We start from the raw sequence: 19982 nt of genomic DNA on the forward strand, positions 1-19982 counted from the left end.
CCGCTTTGCGCCTCTCATCTAGTTGGAAAACTCTTCTTCCAGATCTTAGTCTCTGTGCCACAGCCTCTGTGATGCTGTTCAGGACAGCTCTCTCTGCTCTGTGCGCACACCGCCGAATGGGCAGGTTGCTCCATAGTTCCCATCCCATGGTTCATTGCACCCTAGCCACACCAACCTTTCCGTTTTCCAGGCCTTTGTGTTTGCTGTTCCCCGGGCCTGATACACATGCCCGGTTCCTTCTCATTATTTCGGTTTCTGTACAAATGCCACCTTCTCAGAGAGTCCTTTTCAGGACAGCGAGTCTAAACTTGTCTTCCTACCGATCACTTTCTACTCAGTGTAATAGCTGTTTCCATTCCTTTGTAGCACTTCATTTTCACTATTTGAAATCATCTGTGTTCCAGTTATCTATTGCTGCACTATAAACTACCTCAACACTTAGTCGCTTTAAACAACCATTTCATCGTATTTCACAATTTTGTGGGTCAGATATTTGGGCAAAACTTGGTGGGATCATTCTTCTGCTTCACGTGGCATCAACTGAAGTCAGTTAGTATTCATCTGGTGGCTGGGCTGGGCCGAAGGGTCCCAGATGGCTTTATTCTAATACCTGGAGCCCTGGCTGGAATGGCTGGAAGGCTGGGCTCAGCTGGGACTATAGACAGAATCACCTCCATGTAGCGGTTCCAGCACGGTGGCCTTGGGGTTGTTGGACTTGTTAGAGTGTAGACTGCTTCCCTTGGAGTGAAGTTCCAAGGGACCCAGGTGGAAACTGCAAAGCCTCCTATGACAGAGCCTTAGAAGTCCCAGAGTGTTACTTCTATACATTCTATTGGTCAAACAAGGCACCAAGGCACCAGGTCAGAATCAGGGGGAGGGGACTCAGACTTCACCTTTTGATGCAAAGAGCAGCAAAGAATATGTGGCTGACTTTAGTCCACTACATGAAATTAAAAAAAAAAAAGAAAAGAAAAAAGTCTTATTATCTGCTCCTGTCTTTACAATGTAAACTCTTAGAAGGCAAGATCTTATTATTCTCTAATGCTGCATCCCCAGCAGCCAGGAGAGTATCTACCCATGATAGATGCCAATAGATACTTGCTGAATTTCTGCACGAATGAAGGAATAAATGAATGGGCAAATGAATGAATGAAAAAATAAACGAATGAAAAATTGAATGAATACTTATATCTCTGACACTCTGGTATGGAAACTTCTTGAAAACAGATTCTGATTTTATTTTTTCATCTTTGTATCCTCAGTTCCTAATACAGCCCTCTATACTAATAGATGCTTGGTAAATATTTGCCAAGTGAATTAATGCATTTTAATTATTATAGTTAAAGGAGATAATATGAGTTATTCCCAGCACATACATAGGTGTTGAATTAACAATGCCTTATACATAGGAAAATTAGTTTGCATATTTATTTAATAAATTAAATGAAATGGACCAGATCCCCACTTCCCTGACTTCTTCCCTTTCTCTCTGCAACAGTCCAGAGCCCTCCAGTCTGATCATCTTTGGATGAGGGCAGAGGCCTTTACTCCCAGCCTTCTGTCACCTTATTCCTTGTATGACTGCTAAGACTAATTCACTTTGAGGTCATTAAGATGGGGGCTGAGATGATGATCTGAACAGCTCAGAGGGTTGAATTCTGATTCCCTGCCGCTCTCCAGGAGGATCAAGTGAGATTACAGTACTCTCAACATTCTGGCATTGTTTTGCCCCTTGGGCAAGTGTGTGCTTACAGTAACTGCTGAAAGCCATGTGTTGAATCCAGAGGGGCAGGGGGAGTTGGCCTTAGATATACCAGAATAGGAAGGATACCCTCACCAGGTAGCCCCACTTATGGTGCATGGCTTCCCTCCCCAATAAATAGGAAGAGGACTGGTCTGCTAGCATTCGAGCTTGCAGTGAGAAGGCTCGGTTCTTTGGGGTCAAGTCCTACCTCACGACGTGGCCTTGAACAAACTTACTTGGCCTCTTTAGGGCTTCGGTTTCCTCCTTGGTAAAATGAGACCGATCACTAAGTTTCTTTCCTTTTTGTGTTTTTATTTCCCTATCAAAATCTATGTTTTTGTAATCCTAATCTGGGTAACTCTGGAAAAAGATTCCAAATTTAAGAAAGCCCTATGATGACCAAAGGTGACTAATAAGGAGTACTGTATAAAATTCCCTACTTTAAAATCAGACTGAGCTTTTAATCCAATGCTGGTCTCCTTTGTGTATTGGATATTAATTTTTTTAAGAAAATTTTTCTTGGGGTCCTCCCTGTTAAATAGATTTTAGAACTTCTGTTTCTTAACAGTACTAAATTTTACTGCTTCCCTAAACCCCAGAGAGCATTGATTGCCTCTCGGGTTAAAGAAGTGCCATATATAATGACCCACGGCTTGGGGGGAGTTTTATTACAGGGCATGTATTGGAAGCATCCAGGTATTTGGAATATTATTTTTAAAAACCTGTATTTTATTTAAACCTCACCGAGCCAAGACAAAAATTTTCAAAAGAAAAAGCAAGCTCACTTCTGCTTCTGCTTCTCCTTTGGCTGACTCTTGGCCCCCCAGACTGGCCCAGTTTAAGGAACAAATTAAGAGAACACAAGTTTTCAATCTTAGGGGACATTGCCTAACATAGGACATTTTTAGATATTAGAACTTCATCCTTATAAAAGCAGTTAATAATTTTGCAAATCCACCATGTGCCACATATTGTTAAGCGTTTTCCTACATATTATCTTATTAATTATTAAAAATACTTTCATGAAAACGGGGCTCCATAAATTAAATAACTTGCGTGTGTTCACACAGCTGGTTTGAGACTGAGCTGGGATTTAAACCTCAATTGTCTACTTCCAATACCAGTGCTTTCCACAAGACCGTGTCTTCTCATTCTTCCAGTGCTGACTGGTTTCTCTGATTGTTTTCTTATGGAAGGTGCTTTATCTGTAAGAAAGAGTCTTGCTATTTTCTTATTTAATTCCTTTAGTTTTTCAATAGCTTTAATTCATTTTAAAATATTTTCTTCTAGTCCGTGGCTTGTCTTTTCATGATCCTATCTTTCACAGAGAAGCTCTTAATCTGACGAAGTCCAATTTACCTTTTTTCCCCCTGTGGATCATGCTTTTGTTGTTGTATCCAAGAAATCTTTGTCTGACTCAAGGTTACAAAGATTTTTCTCCTAGAAATGTTATAATTTTAGGTTTTATGTTTAGGTATACAATCTACTTTGAGTTAATTTCTGTATCTTTTGAGGTATGGAATGAAATTCTCTTTTTGCATATGGATATCTAATCGTTGACTGTCCTATCTACACTGAATTGCCTTTGCAACATACATGTGTTGGTCTGTTCCTGGGCACTCTATTCTGTTATGATGATCTCTACTATTTATATGCAAATACCACACTGTTATTTACTATAATAAGACTTGAAGTCAAGCAGTATAAGTCCTTCCTTTTCAAAGTTTTCTTGTCTATTCAAGGTCTTATATCATTTCTCTAGTTTTTATTTATTCAGAGATATGTTTATAAAATAACATCTAGAAATCTAAACATAACTTAAAATTCAGAATTACTAAAGAGTGGTATAGAAACTTTCCATAATCTAGCTTCATCAGGAAATGAGGCACTCTGGGCATCAGATTCCATTTGGTTAATCAAAAATTATTCTATATACCTTACACGGATTCCAAATTAAAAAAAAAAAATAGAATAGAATAATTTAGACCAGAATTGTTTTGGACATGATTTCAAATTTCACTGCTGTTTCAGAAGCTACTTTGGGCCCTAGAGTATCTTAGTCTTTGTGAGCACTGGCTGTCATTGTCCTGGGAAAAAGGAATTACTGATTAAAGAACATTTATTTGGTTATATTGCTGCTGCCTGCCACAGTATCTACTCTACTTTCGACTTGGAGGAAACCTTTTTCAAACACATGAAGTGTTATAATTGACAGTGATAGACATAGCATTCTGGTATCTGTCTCTCCCAATAAAGCATATCCCTGGTCTCTTTAAACTTGCTATCTGCTGGAGACGGTGAGGAGTACTATTAATTGAGCCAACTGATCCCTGATAATGTTAGCCATCACTGCCACTGTGTGACATTGAGCAAACTATTCTTCCTCTTTGGGTCTCAGATTCTTCATTTCCATCCAACCCTCAAAATTCTTTGATTCTTTTTGTAGTGTATTCATTCACTTAAAAATCACAACTCTTTGAAAAATAATTAAACAAAAACTCTTAATGCCAAAAAGCACTGTAGTAAATTAAACTGGGATCTTTTTAAATTAGAAAGGAGTGGTCTTCGATGCAGTACCGATTGCCTAACACTGCTGCATATCTGCTTTTAACCATGGCCAACTCCTAGCAATTAAGATCACATTCATGGTTCCTGGTACTGCGACATTTTGTGGTCCATGAAACCCCCATATTCTGAGAAGCTCTTGAGTTAGCTTCTTGGGTCAAAAGAAGGAGAAAGGAGAATAGCTCAAAGCCTAAACTACTCCAAAGGTTCAGAGCACTCCTGAGTTGGCAGGTAGGATTTTCAAATGCATCTCCAAAGTAAATGGTATAGTATTAAAACTAAGAAGGCTTTTAAATATCTACATCATCTATATAACCAAATATAACCAAATATAACCATCATCTTTAATACGCCAAGGCATAGCAGAGCTACTCGGGTCGTATTCTCTCTGTTTATTGCTATCCTATTAGAATGAGAAGCTTGGAGAGCATGAAGTATACTAGGGAACATAGAATATAGAAATGAATTAAAAATTATAAAAGGAACATTTATTGAGCCTATTTATTGAGAACTTACTGTGTGCAAAGTGCTGTGTGAAGAACATCTTATATATTATACCATTTAATCCTCAACGATCTTGAAAACTAGACCTCATTGTCTCTGTCTTACAAATGAGGAAATGATGCACAGAGAGTTCATGTTACTTGCCTAAGGTCACACAGTAGTAAGTGGCAGAGCAGGTCATGAATCTACATCTGTCTCAACCTGGGGTTTAAATTCTTAGTAACTATGTCAGAAACTAGCTCTCATAACTTAGCCAGCTCATTTAGAGAGTAATTGAATTTTTAGTATGAATTACAGTGATCCAAAAACAACCCAATACTGATGGGTCACTTTTGGATAAACTCAATGGAAGGAGGAACTCATGGAAGGTTTCCTGAGAAATTGCTTTGAGTTACATTTTGAAATGAAAGATATATATTGGCCTAGAGAGAAAGGTGAGTTCGTGTTGAGGGGACAGACTATATGAGACTATGAAGGTACAAATGAAAAAAATTGTGTGTTCAGGGAGCAAACATACAGACTTAGTCTTTGCAGAGCAACAGCCAGAAATAAAGCTGATGTCATAGGGGTGAAAATCCAAGAGATTTCACTTTATTATGATAGGCACTAGAGAGCAACTCTCGGTTCTTAAGCAAGGGAAGGAACATAATTAAAACTGTATTTGATTTTCAAATTTATCCCACAACTCATGTAGGATAAATAAATAGCTTTAACATGCATCAGGGAAGGTCAAGAGAAAATTTCTTTGCAAAACACATTCAATACCTAACAAATTATTTTCAGGAATAAGATATAGCTCACCTCACTAAGGCCCTGCAGCCTTGATAGTGCAATGACAATGTATTTAGGCCCCTAAATTAAGAGGCCTGGAAGCAGATTTTACACAATTTTCAGAAATAAAGGTGACTAGCCCACCGCAGTTAAGCTAACAGCATGTTTCCGTCATCACTGGTATTGTGCAGTGTGTATAAATGGAACACACAAGGGTTATAGATTAAAGTCAGGGTTAGGCAAATAGAATACTCTCAACAATATGTATTAAATTGAGTTGATTGAAGTCCACTTTCTGACAGCAATTGCTGCTCCTCAGTGAGGGCTAATGTATTTGGTGAACTACAGTTGGGTTTGTGCCATTATAAATCCACTAATGCTAACTTAATATCTCTTCACATTTTCTGAAGCATTTTCTTTCTCTCTTCTCTCTCTTTCTTTCGCTCTCTTTCTATCTCTCCAGTTCCAGAGACCTAATGACTTCTCACCCCCTTTTCGCTTTGGGACTGTGCCCAATGGCAGCACAGAGAGGAATATTCGCAATAACTACGCAGAAATGCATTCCTACATGGGAAAGTTCAACCAGAGGGGTGTAGATGATGCATTGCTCTCTCTGAAAACAGGGTAAGAACTGCTTCCAAGCTCAGAGTCTTCAATATGTTTGTCATATTTATTACGCATACATTGAATCAGATGTACTGTGCTTGAGTGCCATACAGAGTTAAAGCAAAAAAATTTCCGAGTTAAACTTGATACTATAATTCAGGCCAGTGCACAAAGATCCCTATGCTATTATTTACTTCTATGTACTTTTTTTTACAAATGATATTCTGCTTACATTAATGTAACCATGAAATAGGAATTAAATAGATGTAAAAGCAGAAAGGATGAGTCAAGGGTAAGGTTCATGTGTTATGCATGAAATAAAGACTTGTTGACTAAGAGGTGAAAATGATAATACTGATGTCTTATGGACAAGGGAGAAATAAAAGGAGAAAAGGGTAAAATTTTTTGGACAACAAACAATAAAAATATGTTGACTGGTCTTCCATTCCAGCTTTTATTGGTGTTCTTTGATTCAGCTCTTACCTTAGAAAGAATTTGTCTATTAAAAGGAGCTCGTCGTGAACTGCAAATATGTTGCTTGCACAATCCCAGCTACATTGATCTCTTTATTCATTTGGCCTCCAGAAGCCACAGCTGACAAATAAGACAGACAATTGAGCATGATAGGTGTTGGGATTTGGGGGTCCAGGGGTCTTGTAGATGATTTCCTGTGTTGTATAAGTAGCAGCACTTGGACCTCCTGGTGGCTTCCGTTCTAGAAGAGCACAATTACCTAAAATACTGTTATTTAAGTATTTAGGTGTGTTATAATAAGACTCTGTGTTATCACCATAAATCCACTACAGGTTTTAGAAGATGGAATTTGAACTTGAGGGTAGAACTACATTGGGTAGTCTGGCCTTTGGTACTTCACATTTATCAGTCATATTAGAGCTTTGGTTGGTTCTATAGGGTACTTTTGAAATATATTCTTTGTCTTATACCAGAAAGGGCTAATTTTTTCTTGAGGAGGGATAAAGCTAACTTGACTGATACAAGTGAAGGGGATGATGCATTCCTTTCCGTTCTACAGACATCTCTGTTACCCATATGGTTATGTCTGAATTTCTTCCACTACCTTTGATGTGCTTAAAAGTTGGTTTTAAATATTGATTTATGCCTTCCCGCCCTTACCCCTAGTCTTACTCACTTCCGTACATATTCTCTTCTTGTAAAACACAAGATATAAATGAGGTTCTTACATATGTTTAGGGATTTAAGAGATCCGAGTTCTATGTTACACACTCTCGTAGTTTCACCCATTTGCTCTTAACACAAGCCTGTGCTGCCACCACCCCAACTACTCATTTTTCCTTGTGCTGAAAAGCAGAATATCGAAACCTTTCTGACCACTAAAATAGCATTGCACGTCTATTAAAGCACATACACCTACCTACACTTTTCCCCGCTCTGGACTGGAATGAACTGAGAAATGAAAAATGTTATATAAATCTAACCCTTGCTATTTGTTGTTATCATTGTGATGGTTACTTTTCATTATTTCTGTTATTATTTTTATTGATTCCTTTTTACTTCCTCTCCTTTTCAGACACAGCTTATGAGATGGCTTCAGGCCCAACTTACATTCTCATCATTCCCAGTGGGAGGGAAAGAACTCCTTCGACTTGAAATCACATAAAGAACAGCCTGGGATTTAGGTTTTAGATTCTGGCTGAGTTCCAACTTGAGCCTTCCTTTGACCCAGTTCTCCCCATAGTTTGCTGGAACCTTACTGCTTCATATTAATGGTCCCATAGGTAGTTTGGTACTAAAATTCCTCCACTGGATTTGGTTTGTTTGCTTCTTTCTCGCACAGGAAACTGGATGCCTTCATCTATGATGCAGCAGTGCTGAACTACATGGCAGGCAGAGATGAAGGCTGCAAGCTGGTGACCATTGGCAGTGGAAAGGTCTTTGCTTCCACTGGTTACGGCATTGCCATCCAAAAAGATTCTGGGTGGAAGCGCCAGGTGGACCTCGCTATCCTGCAGCTCTTCGGAGATGGTGAGTTAAAGAAAGGGAAAGTGCCTACTTGGCCTCTTCTGCTAGCCAGTCCAAAACATCGGCACCTCTTCTTTTTTCATTCATCTAACCCCTGCATTTCCAGCCATAACAAAGTACCACAAATAGAGTGGCTTAAATAATGGAAATATATTGTCCTATAGTTCTGGAGTCCAGAAATTCAAGATCAAAATGTTCATTGGTTTCTCTTGAGGGCTGCAAGGGAGAATCTGTTCGATTCCTCTTCCTAGCGTATGGTGGTTTCCTGGTGACCTTGAGCGTTCCTCGACTGTAGATGCCTTACCCCATCTCTACTTCCATGTCCAGGTGGCCTCTCTCCATGTGCATGTTTTCCCTTTGTACGTGTCTGTGTCCAATTTTCCCCTTTTCTAACCACACCAGTTACATTGGATTAGGGCCCCACTCTATTCCAGAATGGCTTCATCTTAACTAATTACATCTGCTGTGACTCTATTTCCAAATAAAGTCACATTCCAAGGAACTGGGGTTAAGACTTCAACATATGAATTTAGGGAAGGTCACAATTCAACCCATGACAGGGTGAAAGATGAGACAGAGGATTAAAGTAGTTGGTGAAGGAGCTGTGTTTCAGGATTGCAGGCCATCATCAAACCTTCAGGAATAAAGTAAGAGAGGCTGGCATTAGATGTTCTGAACAGACATCTCACATGTGACCAAAGTAGATGGAACTTTGGAAAGGTCTCTGCTTTTTATGTGCCCAGAGAAAGAGCAGAGACATAATCAACTTGTGGCCATCTACTCGTTCTTCCCTCTTTCTCTCCCATCTTGGTCTCTTTCAGCTGGAAGAGGTAAGAGGCAAGGCTCAGGTCCTCAGAGGCTGACATCATAAAATATTCCCCAGTGACATTCCAGCAGCAGACTGAGCAGCCAACCTGCCTTGAGAAAATTTCATCTCCTATTTCATTATAGCATATCTTCTGCATCCCTTTTCATTTTGTCGTTCAACGTACCTCCTTCTCCTGTTAGCCTCACAGAAGCTAATCCAGTTAGGGATGAGCAACTTGACTCTACTTGGCCCCACAGGCCATCAGCCAAGCAGTTCTCTAAATCACCTCTGCAGAATCTTTCCTGCTAGGGATAAGAATCAGAAGAGTACAGCGGAATTTCAGACTCCAGGTGGAGTCGGTTGCTCCACTAGTTAGGAAAATCATAGTTTGATCAAAGAAGTGAGTAAAAAGTGACTTGATTAACATTGGAAACAGGAGGGCATTGTGGCTGGACTGTTAACCAGACATTTTGGTATAAGAGCTTCTGTGATTTTTAAGTAGCTGTCACTTAAAGACAATAACAGAGCTCTATCTCTAAGGAAGAGCAGCAGCAGATGATTTATAAAGGTGGCCAAAGCCCTAGTCAGACTATGCAAAGTTCACATTTGAAACCAAACCAGAACTGCTAGAACTAGTGATTTTCTTTATGAGATTTTCAGAATTTTACTCGTCTAGAATTGGATGCATTCGAGGGCACATGGTTGGTTTGTTTGTTTGTTTTCCTTTTGTCTAGGATTTCTAAATCCTAGTAACCAGTGAAATGAATCAAGATTATTAAAACCTGACATGAATTGAGATTATCAAAGGTCCCTCAAGCAGTGTCAAAAGGAGGCACGTCTGAATTTAGTGGTCTCATTTTATTCATGTTTACTCCCCTTTATATTTTCCTCTACATAAGAGACCAGTAAGTCCGAGGGCCCCTATGGAATCAATCAATGTCTCTGTTGATCTCTGTCTCTCCTCCCCACACCCAGTCTGCTTTGTTCAATTTTTTAAGAACAGTTTTCCGAATCACTTGTTTGATGACGTTATTCCTCACTTTCTACAAAGTAAAGTGCTAAGTGCTTAGTCTGGTGCTCAAGTCCTTAGCAATTTTGCCTCGACCTTTTTTATTCATCTTCCTTTGCCTACTATTATTCTGTCTGAACTGTTCTGCATGCTTTTCCCTAAACAAGGCTTGTGATTTCCCACCTTCCTCCCATCAGTGATGCTATTTCTGCTGCCTGGAGTGCCTTTTCATACCGTATAAGTTAAAATTCACCCATTCACCATGCCCGCCTCCAAGTCCTGGCTCCCACATGAAAACCCACTGGCCACCCCCCCACACACACAAAATTACTCTAATTTGAACTCTTGTTACCTGCATATAGCTTATCATATCAATTATTTATATACTAATTTACACTGTATAGATAATGGAAGGCAGAGGTAATGTCTCATATCTTTGTATTATCTGCAGTACCCACATTAAGTTCTCATTGAATACTCGTAGACTACATTGACGAATTACTTTTTATTGGTATTAATAAAATTACTGTTAACTTTATTAATTTTCTTTCTTTATGTCTCTGTCTCTTTCTTATGTTTTTCTCTCTCTTCCTAATACCCATCATGTCTCCTTTCCTCTTCTCCTCTCCTCTCTTCTCTCTTTACCTATTCTCCTTTCTGCCCCGTCTCCAGGGGAGATGGAAGAGCTGGAAGCCCTCTGGCTCACTGGCATTTGCCACAATGAGAAGAATGAGGTCATGAGCAGCCAACTGGACATTGACAACATGGCGGGTGTCTTCTACATGTTGGGTGCAGCCATGGCTCTCAGCCTCATCACCTTCATCTGCGAGCACCTTTTCTACTGGCAGTTCCGGCATTGCTTTATGGGCGTCTGTTCTGGCAAGCCTGGCATGGTCTTCTCCATCAGCAGAGTAAGTGCTTTGATGCGGGTACCTGGGGCCTATGAAGGACGGCTTAGTCTGGCACTGTACAAAGCAGAGAGACCCAGCGGGGCACTCGCTCCAGCCTGATGTTGCTAAAGCAAGAAACCACATCATATACATTTCCCCAGGGGTTGGGTGATATAATTTCAGGTAGCTCAAAACATAGGCAATGCTATTTTTCCTTCAAGAAACAGCTTTCTGTGTAGGGTTGGGAGCATTTGGTTCTCAATAAGACCTATCAAAATAAAAAAATTGACCTTTTAACAAATGCTTTTCATCACCATTAATTAATTCTATAGAGGCTATATTAATTATGTAATCCTTTCTAAAAAATAACATTTCTAAATCACATTTCTAAAATTCACAGTTTTATTTAAATAGTGAAATGTAATATATCTCTCTTATTCTAACATACAAAGGTATATTATTGCTTCATTGTTCCACTCTGTGTTTTAACCATGTATGAGTTATGGGGAGTTAAAGAACTTAACAGAACCTTCAGAAAAAAGTCCTAACCCATAAGAAATTTACATTCTAGAAACTTCCTTAATTGGAAGAAAGTATAACTCTAAAGTTGTTCTTTATTTAGATTTCTTCTATGTTTCTGGTCCAAAGTGAGGATTCAGAACAGTTTTGAATATGAACAGAAGGTCATAAGGAAGAGCGAAAAGGGGCGGGGGGGCATCTTTTGATTTTGTTAATAAAGTTATGGGATTCATTCATGAGAAGTGAACTCAAATGTCCTTTTGGAATAGAGTTCTGGATTTCAGATATGAGCTACTTTGGCTCAAATGCAGTTATATAAGAAAATGAATTTCTCATTAAATCATTCTACCTTTTGATAATTTTCATGTAGTATTTTAGTGATAGAGAATAATTTCCTCTCTGGCTATTAGTTGATTCAGGCTGTTGAGTAACATAGAAGCAGGAGGATGGAACTTGTGGCCCCTGAGTCATGTTTTATTCCTTAGGTGGCCCTTCTCTAAGGTCCCACATAGGGTGATGGCAGAAACAGTGAGAGCTGGTGACCCGTAGTAGAAATCATAGCCCTTAGACATAATCAGTGCCTGTAGAAGCAAAATGTGTGGCATTTTCCCCTGGCCCTAATCCAGAAGGTTTAGAAAGGAGGCCTGAGAAAGAAAGTAGAATAACCTTACCTTGAAGACCTTCTATCTCCTTGCTGCCCTCTGGGACAGTGAGGTTTATCTCATCTAAACCTTCTTCTTTGCTATTTAGCTGCCATTCTCCTTCCTAACTTCCTCTCCTCTCATCTCCATCCACTGGGACAACTTCCCGTTCCAAATTAACCCCCTTTGTTTTAAAAACACAATTCAAATGGCCTCCTCTTCAAATATCTTCCCTTGTCAGGGAGAAAGTTCCATATTTGTCCACCTTTCAAGGCAGGGAGCAAGAAATTAGCAGGAGGCTGGCTTGACCTTAGATTTGAACCCAACCCATTCCCACTCCTGGACTGCTGCTGTTCTTGAAGGCCCTATTCACAGGGAGTTCTCGATCAATACTAATGTGTTAAGATGTTAATGTTTATGATAAAATTAAGTGAGTGAGAAAGTATAAGAAGGAGACCAGGAGCTAAAGAGAAAATAAGTGAGAGAATTCAACAAGGGAATTATTTATTCCTCTTTAGTACTTGATATCTGCCCCAGCTCTTCCCTCCCACAGTGCAAGGCCCAGCAGGAGAAAAATCCTTTTCTGACCCCAGGGCTTCCTAATTTTCTCTGTGAATTTGGTTCATGCTTGGCTCAAGAAGAGAACTGCTCAGCTGTTATTTGGTGATCAAAATTCTAAAAGCTGCTCAAAATTTGTCAGAGCTGGAAAAGAGTGACAATTGTGAGCCACTGAGCTCCCCTGTGCTTCACTGCCGGCCAAGGGTGGCCAGCCAGAGTAGAACAGTCTCAACATCTGCAGAACATTGCTGATGACCTCCGGGAACCCGACAATATTTTTTGCTATTGGTTGATACCAGGGCATCATCTTTAAGATGTGAAAACCTGGGCATAGAAAAGAAAGTCAGTGCAAGTCAGTAACGTAAGTCAAGGCAAGAATGTCATGCCTTGTGATTTCTTCCTGTTTGCTCAAGTCACTGGGTGTAGCCATGCCCCTTCTCAAGAGCCAGGCCACACGACCTTAACTCATGATAGAAGACCTCCTAAATGCAGGGGGATAAATCAGGCAAGCTTCTAGCCATGTCTTTCTGTGAGTATATAAGACTGTCTTCCCTGACTTTTCTTACTCAGTTAGGCAATTACTAAGCGGGGAGAGGAGAGCGTTCTTTATAGTCACTGTTAGCCTCACTGGATAACTAATCCAGCCATCCTCTTCTTCAGGGTATCTACAGCTGCATCCACGGAGTGGCTATCGAGGAGCGCCAATCTGTGATGAATTCCCCCACCGCGACCATGAACAACACACACTCCAACATCCTGCGCCTGCTCCGCACGGCCAAGAACATGGCTAACCTGTCTGGTGTGAACGGCTCCCCACAGAGCGCCCTGGACTTCATTCGTCGCGAGTCATCCGTCTACGACATCTCCGAGCACCGTCGCAGCTTCACGCACTCTGACTGCAAATCCTACAACAACCCTCCCTGCGAGGAGAACCTCTTCAGCGACTACATCAGCGAGGTAGAGAGAACTTTTGGTAACCTGCAGCTGAAGGACAGCAACGTGTACCAAGATCACTATCACCACCACCACAGGCCCCACAGCATCGGCAGCGCCAGCTCCATCGACGGGCTCTACGACTGTGACAACCCACCCTTCACCACCCAGCCGAGGTCCATCAGCAAGAAGCCCTTGGACATTGGCCTCCCCTCCTCCAAACACAGCCAGCTAAGTGACCTGTACGGCAAGTTCTCCTTCAAGAGTGACCGCTACAGTGGCCACGATGACTTGATCCGCTCAGATGTGTCTGACATCTCCACCCACACGGTCACCTACGGAAATATCGAGGGCAACGCCGCCAAGAGGCGTAAGCAGCAATACAAGGACAGCCTGAAGAAGCGGCCGGCCTCGGCCAAGTCCCGGCGGGAGTTCGACGAGATCGAGCTGGCCTACCGCCGCCGGCCGCCCCGCTCCCCTGACCACAAGCGCTACTTCAGGGACAAGGAAGGGCTACGGGACTTCTATCTGGACCAGTTCCGCCCGAAGGAGAACTCGCCGCACTGGGAGCACGTGGACCTGACCGACATCTACAAGGAGCGGAGTGACGACTTCAAGCGCGACTCGGTCAGCGGAGGAGGGCCCTGTACCAACAGGTCTCACCTCAAACACGGGACGGGCGACAAACACGGCGTGGTCAGCGGGGTCCCGGCACCCTGGGAGAAGAACCTGACCAACGTGGAGTGGGAGGACCGCTCTGGGGGCAACTTCTGCCGCAGCTGCCCCTCGAAGCTGCACAACTACTCCGCCGCGGTGGCAGGGCAGAACTCGGGCCGGCAGGCGTGCATCCGCTGCGAGGCGTGCAAGAAGGCAGGGAACCTGTATGACATCAGCGAGGACAACTCCCTGCAGGAGCTGGACCAGCCGGCTGCGCCGGTGGCGGTGACGTCCAACGCCTCCACCACCAAGTACCCCCAGAGCCCGACTAACTCCAAGGCCCAGAAGAAGAACCGAAACAAACTGCGCCGGCAGCATTCCTACGACACCTTCGTGGACCTGCAGAAGGAAGAAGCCGCCTTGGCCCCACGCAGCGTGAGCCTGAAAGACAAGGGCCGTTTCGTGGATGGGAGTCCCTACGCCCACATGTTTGAGATGCCAGCTGGTGAGAGCACCTTTGCCAACAACAAGTCCTCAGTGCCCACTGCCGGACACCACCACCACAACAACCCCGGCAGCGGCTACATGCTCAGCAAGTCGCTCTACCCTGACCGGGTCACGCAAAACCCTTTCATCCCCACTTTTGGGGACGACCAGTGCTTGCTCCATGGCAGCAAATCCTACTTCTTCAGGCAGCCCACGGTGGCGGGGGCGCCGAAAGCCAGGCCGGACTTCCGCGCCCTTGTCACCAACAAGCCGGTGGTCTCGGCCCTTCATGGGGCTGTGCCAGGCCGTTTCCAGAAAGACATCTGTATAGGGAACCAGTCCAACCCCTGTGTGCCTAACAACAAAAACCCCAGGGCTTTCAATGGCTCCAGCAATGGTCATGTATATGAGAAACTTTCTAGTATTGAGTCTGATGTCTGAGTGAGGAAAGAGGTTAAGGTGGGTACGGGAGGGCAGGGCTGTGGGCGTGTGGTGCGCATGTCACGGAGGGTGACAGGGGTGAACTTGGTTCCCATTTGCTCCTTTCTCGTTTTAATTTATTTATGGGATCCTGGAGTTCTGATTCCTTCTGAGGGCAATCCTGGCGACCAACACAGTCTCTCCTCCCTTTCCATTTCACTCCTCCTTCCTCCATCTGTCAGTCATTCCTGGTTCCATTAGAGGATGCAGTGGGCTCACTCAGCAGGAGAGGCCAGAGTGGAGAAGGGAAGCTGCTCGTGAGCTTCCTCCGAGCATGTGAGGCTTCAGAACTCTGTCACCCACTTCGAGTGAAGCAAGGAGAAGCAAAAGGAGGCCACGTGAGCACAGGATAGCTCTTTCCAAACTGATCTTTATGTTTTGATGAGGAGGCAAAAATTCAAATAAGACCATTTATCATACTTGCCTGTGAATGTAGAGCGGCTTTTGCTAAATTCTTTTTGCTTAGATGGCATCTGTTGAGGGATCATGTGCCAAGAAGAGGGTGGGAGACCATGTGTGTTGGTATATAAGCCAAAAAAAAAATGTTTACTTCAATTCCATGAGACACATGACTGGTGAACTGGAACAAAAGGTCACTGGAGGATGACAGGAATTGCATCACAGCCGTCTTTCATGGATGGACTGCGTGTGCATGTACAGCCGTGTACGCTTACACATGTGTAGTCTATACATGCATGTGGTCAGGGGCCTATAGATGTAGAGAAGGCAACCTTGACTCTTGTTTCTTTCAATATCCCTAAGCAACATGCTTGTTTTGGCTTATGTACAAACAGAGATGGTCATATGTTACCTGAATTTTGGCTGACTCTCCCCTTCACCCTTCCTGAATGAGGAGAATGGAAGTTCTTGAAAGAGAAGATTGTGTGGCTTGGACCAAAAGGTGGTGAACAGTCCTATAAGAGCAAGGTACAAAAGTAATTCCTCAAATTGCCAATACTTAAAACCCGTTTTGGACAAGGACTTGCCAGGAAGGCTAAAGGGAAACAGAAGTAGCCATGATTCTTTTGCCCACGCTTGGGAGCAAAAACAATTATAAAGCTCTTCGAGCTCTTTAGACCCCCAGTTGGTCACGGTTTCGGGAGGAGCTAAGTAAGGCTTTGAAGAATAGAGGAGTCATTTGTGACAGGGTAAGTGAGAGAGGGGGATGTTTTCAATGCTTTGATCCCTTCTTACTTAACCTGGAGCTAGGAGAGCAAGCTTTTTCCCCCAGAATTGATCACAAATAATAGGGAACAGACAGTTACGAGGACCGAGCTTGCTTGAGCACAGCTCAGGAGGCATGGAGAGAAGGGAAGAGATTTGGAACTGGGAGGGTGGGAGGGGCGGGACTTCCCCGCTACCCTGTCGGGTCTGGCTCCCTGAGAAGTGACATTGAGCTCAGTGTGAACACTCTAGGTAGAAGCCCTTCCACCTTTCTGCAACACCTCCTTCCCTCCCAGATTGTACCATTCGAGAATAAAAAATATATATATATAAATATATTTATATAAATATAAATATATATATATATATGTAAAACTCCAGGGATGAAGGTACTGGCAGATGTGATGCCCCTTTCACTAAAAGTTGGAAACTTGAGAAAGGAAATGAATACTTGGCACTGCCAGTTCCGAAACTTGGGGTAGGGGTGTTCCGTGGGTCAGTTCCACTGCCCTGCCATCCTCCCTTCACACAGGGTGGCAGCCAGAGCTGTTTGTTCGGAAGCCTGACTGCAGGATCTCCATGTTGTACACAGGACACATAAACCAGAAAGGTGCTCATCCTCCTCTGGAAGGAAGCTGCCATGTCTCTTCAAGTCACACCCTCCAGGGCTGCTCTTTGCCTTCTGTTTGCCCTGACTCACTACCCTTCCTCATTCCCCGCCCTTGACTGCTGTCCCCGCCCTCCTCCTTGATTTTTACCTCAGTATCTTTCATTTTAAAGCCAACTGAAGGCCTTGTAAAGCTTTGTTTTCTTTCTAAAACGAACCTGGGGGCAAGGGGCTGAACCTCTCACAAATTTGGAGAGAGGAGCACGGAGTGCTTTACTTTAGATTCAAGGAAAGACTTTGAGAGAGAGGACAGAGGGCGTGAGGCACCTCCAAGAGGAAGAAGGAGAAGGGCCATATAAACATTGCTTCACCCTGACTCTGTCCACGGTCAGGGGCTCCTCCCCTCACTCTTCCTCTTACCTCACCCCTTTCAAATAAAAAAAAAAAAAACCAAACCAACTAACCTAGCGAACAGCAATCTAGAACAAAGGGGGCTCTGTCAGTCTCCACTGGTGACAGAAATCAAGATGGTGTTTATTTCATATGTAAATATTTTGTTTTCTAATTAATTTTGTATAGATAAAGTGTTCTCTTGTGAGTATCCAGGGTGTTGGGCTGGAGGGAGTGGGGTGGGGATGGGAATGAAGGGAGAAAAGTGTTTTGTTATGGGTTTTCATTTTCCATTGGGGGAATTGTTTCGTATGGCTTTTGCTTTAGGGTGTCTGGAAAAAAGTGAATGCTAATGGAGGCCACTGTGGTGAAGACCAGGGAAAAGGAATTTATGTCCATGCCTCCCCGCCTCACCAGTCATCTTACTGGTCTGTGAGAAGTGTTCATGCCCCTCGGCCTGGGATTAGCAAAGGGTCCAGTTTGGCTCCAAACAAACCCGGGGTCCAGCTCCTACCTTCTAGGCAGAATGTAGATTACCAGCATTTCATGCAAAGTCAAGCTGGAGGCACCATATTTTCCCTGTCTGTATCTAGGGTAGGAAAGATTCCCAGGGCTTAAACCAGAATTGAGGTCAAATTAACCTCTTACCCTTGATGTGGCTGAGAGGTTTCAGAAAGCTCAGTCCTAAGTCACTCTTCTTTCTAGCACCTGGGCACTGCCCCTCTCCCTGCCCCCACCCTCGCTCCTTGGAAATCAGCACAGCGAGTACACCTAGAAAATTTCCACTAGGTCTACTTTTTGAAACGTGTGATATCTGGTTACAAGGAGGTAGCACTAGATACTTGTCTTACAAATTCACGTGCTTTCCGAAAAGATTACCAGACCCTCTCAAAATCCAGTGACCAGATGATTCCCTTAGAAAGGTTGCAGGTGTTGGTTTTAGAGGCAGAAGGGTGGGTCTGTGAGCGATGGTGCCATTAGTGACTTTATATTTGCCTGTCCTCATTTCTGCCATCAGGAGGGTGCCGTTTGCCTCAAGCCAGGTATTCATAACCTGACCTTGGGTTAGCCAGACAAATAGAATTTCTTTTACTAGACTTTTGGCTTTGTGAAGGGTAGCAGCCTCTCTCTCTTTACCACAGGCTGAAATTTCCAAATGCATTTACCCAAGATACTATGTTACATTTTTTCCTATGTTCCCATCATCAAAAGCTGTCAGTTGGATAATTTTATCTTTCTAAACCCCCCCTTTTTTTTTTTGCCCCATTTGGTCCCTTCTCTCCAACTGGATGATCGAATTGGGACCTAATCAGATATTCATGGCCTGCTCAAGAAAACGTAAAGAAAGGAAGGCTGAGCATCATCAAGTTCTAGGTGTTACTTTATTCCAAAATAACAAACTAGTAAAATGCATGAGGATGAATGCATCAATAAGCCCCATCTGTTCCACAATGGGTCTGGACAAAGACGTAATCTACAAAACTGTGAGATTCCACAGACACCTCAAGAGCACCAATTGTTCCAATTTTCTTTAGAATCCATGCTTTCTATCTTTTTGTGTCCACTATTATTTCCTTTCACTGCAGAAGAGGGTTGGTGGGTGCAGTCCTGTATCACTTTTTTTCAGCGATGATGCTTAAATCTCAGCATTTCTACCCACCTCAGCTAATCTGATCCTTGAATTTGCCTGCGTCAAGAATGTGCACACCGTTCAGAGTGATGCATGTACAGTGGATCTTGTAATTTCAAAGTATGTCACTGTGTATTCTCATACAGAATGTAGGAAACATCCTTCCCTGTACTGGCCACCCGTGCTGTGATTGGGGGAGGGGGGATCCCAGATGATTCCATTAAATGTTGGTGGTGTCAGTAGTGCCAAAACGCATGTGTAATGTGATAAAATAGGAGTCATCTATATAATTAAATGACTATCACCCGCCCAGTCTTCCGTGGCCATCAGGATTTGCCCAAGGGGGAATTCTCTGCATGGGAGGTGAAGAAACTGTGTTACCAAAACTGCAGTGTGCTGGTCACCTGCACATCTCATTTAAGAACTAGGGTTTCTTTGGGATTTTTTGTTTGTTTGTTTGGATGGTTGATTTAGTTGTTTCAAGATTTAGGGACAGAATAACCAGATTGTTGGGGCATTAATAGCCTTTGGAAAAAAGTTATTCCAGAACTCACTTTATTCTTTGAATCCCCATCTCTCTAAAAGAGCCCTGTCATTGCTTGACACCCTGTGCGTATCTTCTTGGTATGTTAAGAATGATTCAAATGTATGCAGAAATAATACAACTGCAGTGCTATTGATGAATGCATTAGATGTTTCCAGATATCGTGGCCATAACTTATGAGCTCGCTGAGCCCAAAGCCATATAAGAAATGTGTGCTCAGTAGACTGCCAAATACTTTGGTAGAGCATCTGCTTTCTTCACTGGAGTGCCAGAGACTCTTCTTCCTGTCTAAGGAACTCTTTATGAATGAGAAGCAGCTAAAAGGGGGCAGTTATACTGGAATGGGTCTGGCTTTACAAATGATATATGGTCCCTAGTGTGATTTCGGAGGTCCTGAGAAGACCTACCCTTTCCATTCCCCACCCCACTCCAACTACTGGCTTCCCATAGATTTAACACTGAGCTGTTCATCTCT

General features: G+C 42.9%; 1 protein-coding gene across 1 annotated transcript in view; it reads left to right on the forward strand.

Annotated features, from left to right (window-relative positions):
- Positions 1-15786, forward strand: part of GRIN2B (glutamate ionotropic receptor NMDA type subunit 2B) — a 409687-nt gene extending 393901 nt beyond the window's left edge. Inside the window, exons 10-13 of the mRNA XM_011375988.1 lie at positions 6048-6208; positions 8007-8194; positions 10681-10919; positions 13277-15786. Of these exons, the coding sequence (XP_011374290.1) occupies positions 6048-6208; positions 8007-8194; positions 10681-10919; positions 13277-15133 (2445 nt within the window). The 3' untranslated portion in view covers positions 15134-15786. The remainder of the gene's footprint in view (positions 1-6047; positions 6209-8006; positions 8195-10680; positions 10920-13276) is intronic.
- Positions 15787-19982: the final 4196 nt, after the last annotated feature.

The sequence above is a fragment of the Pteropus vampyrus genome, unplaced genomic scaffold (assembly GCF_000151845.1).
Source record: "Pteropus vampyrus isolate Shadow unplaced genomic scaffold, Pvam_2.0 Scaffold283, whole genome shotgun sequence".
NCBI lineage: Eukaryota > Metazoa > Chordata > Mammalia > Chiroptera > Pteropodidae > Pteropus > Pteropus vampyrus.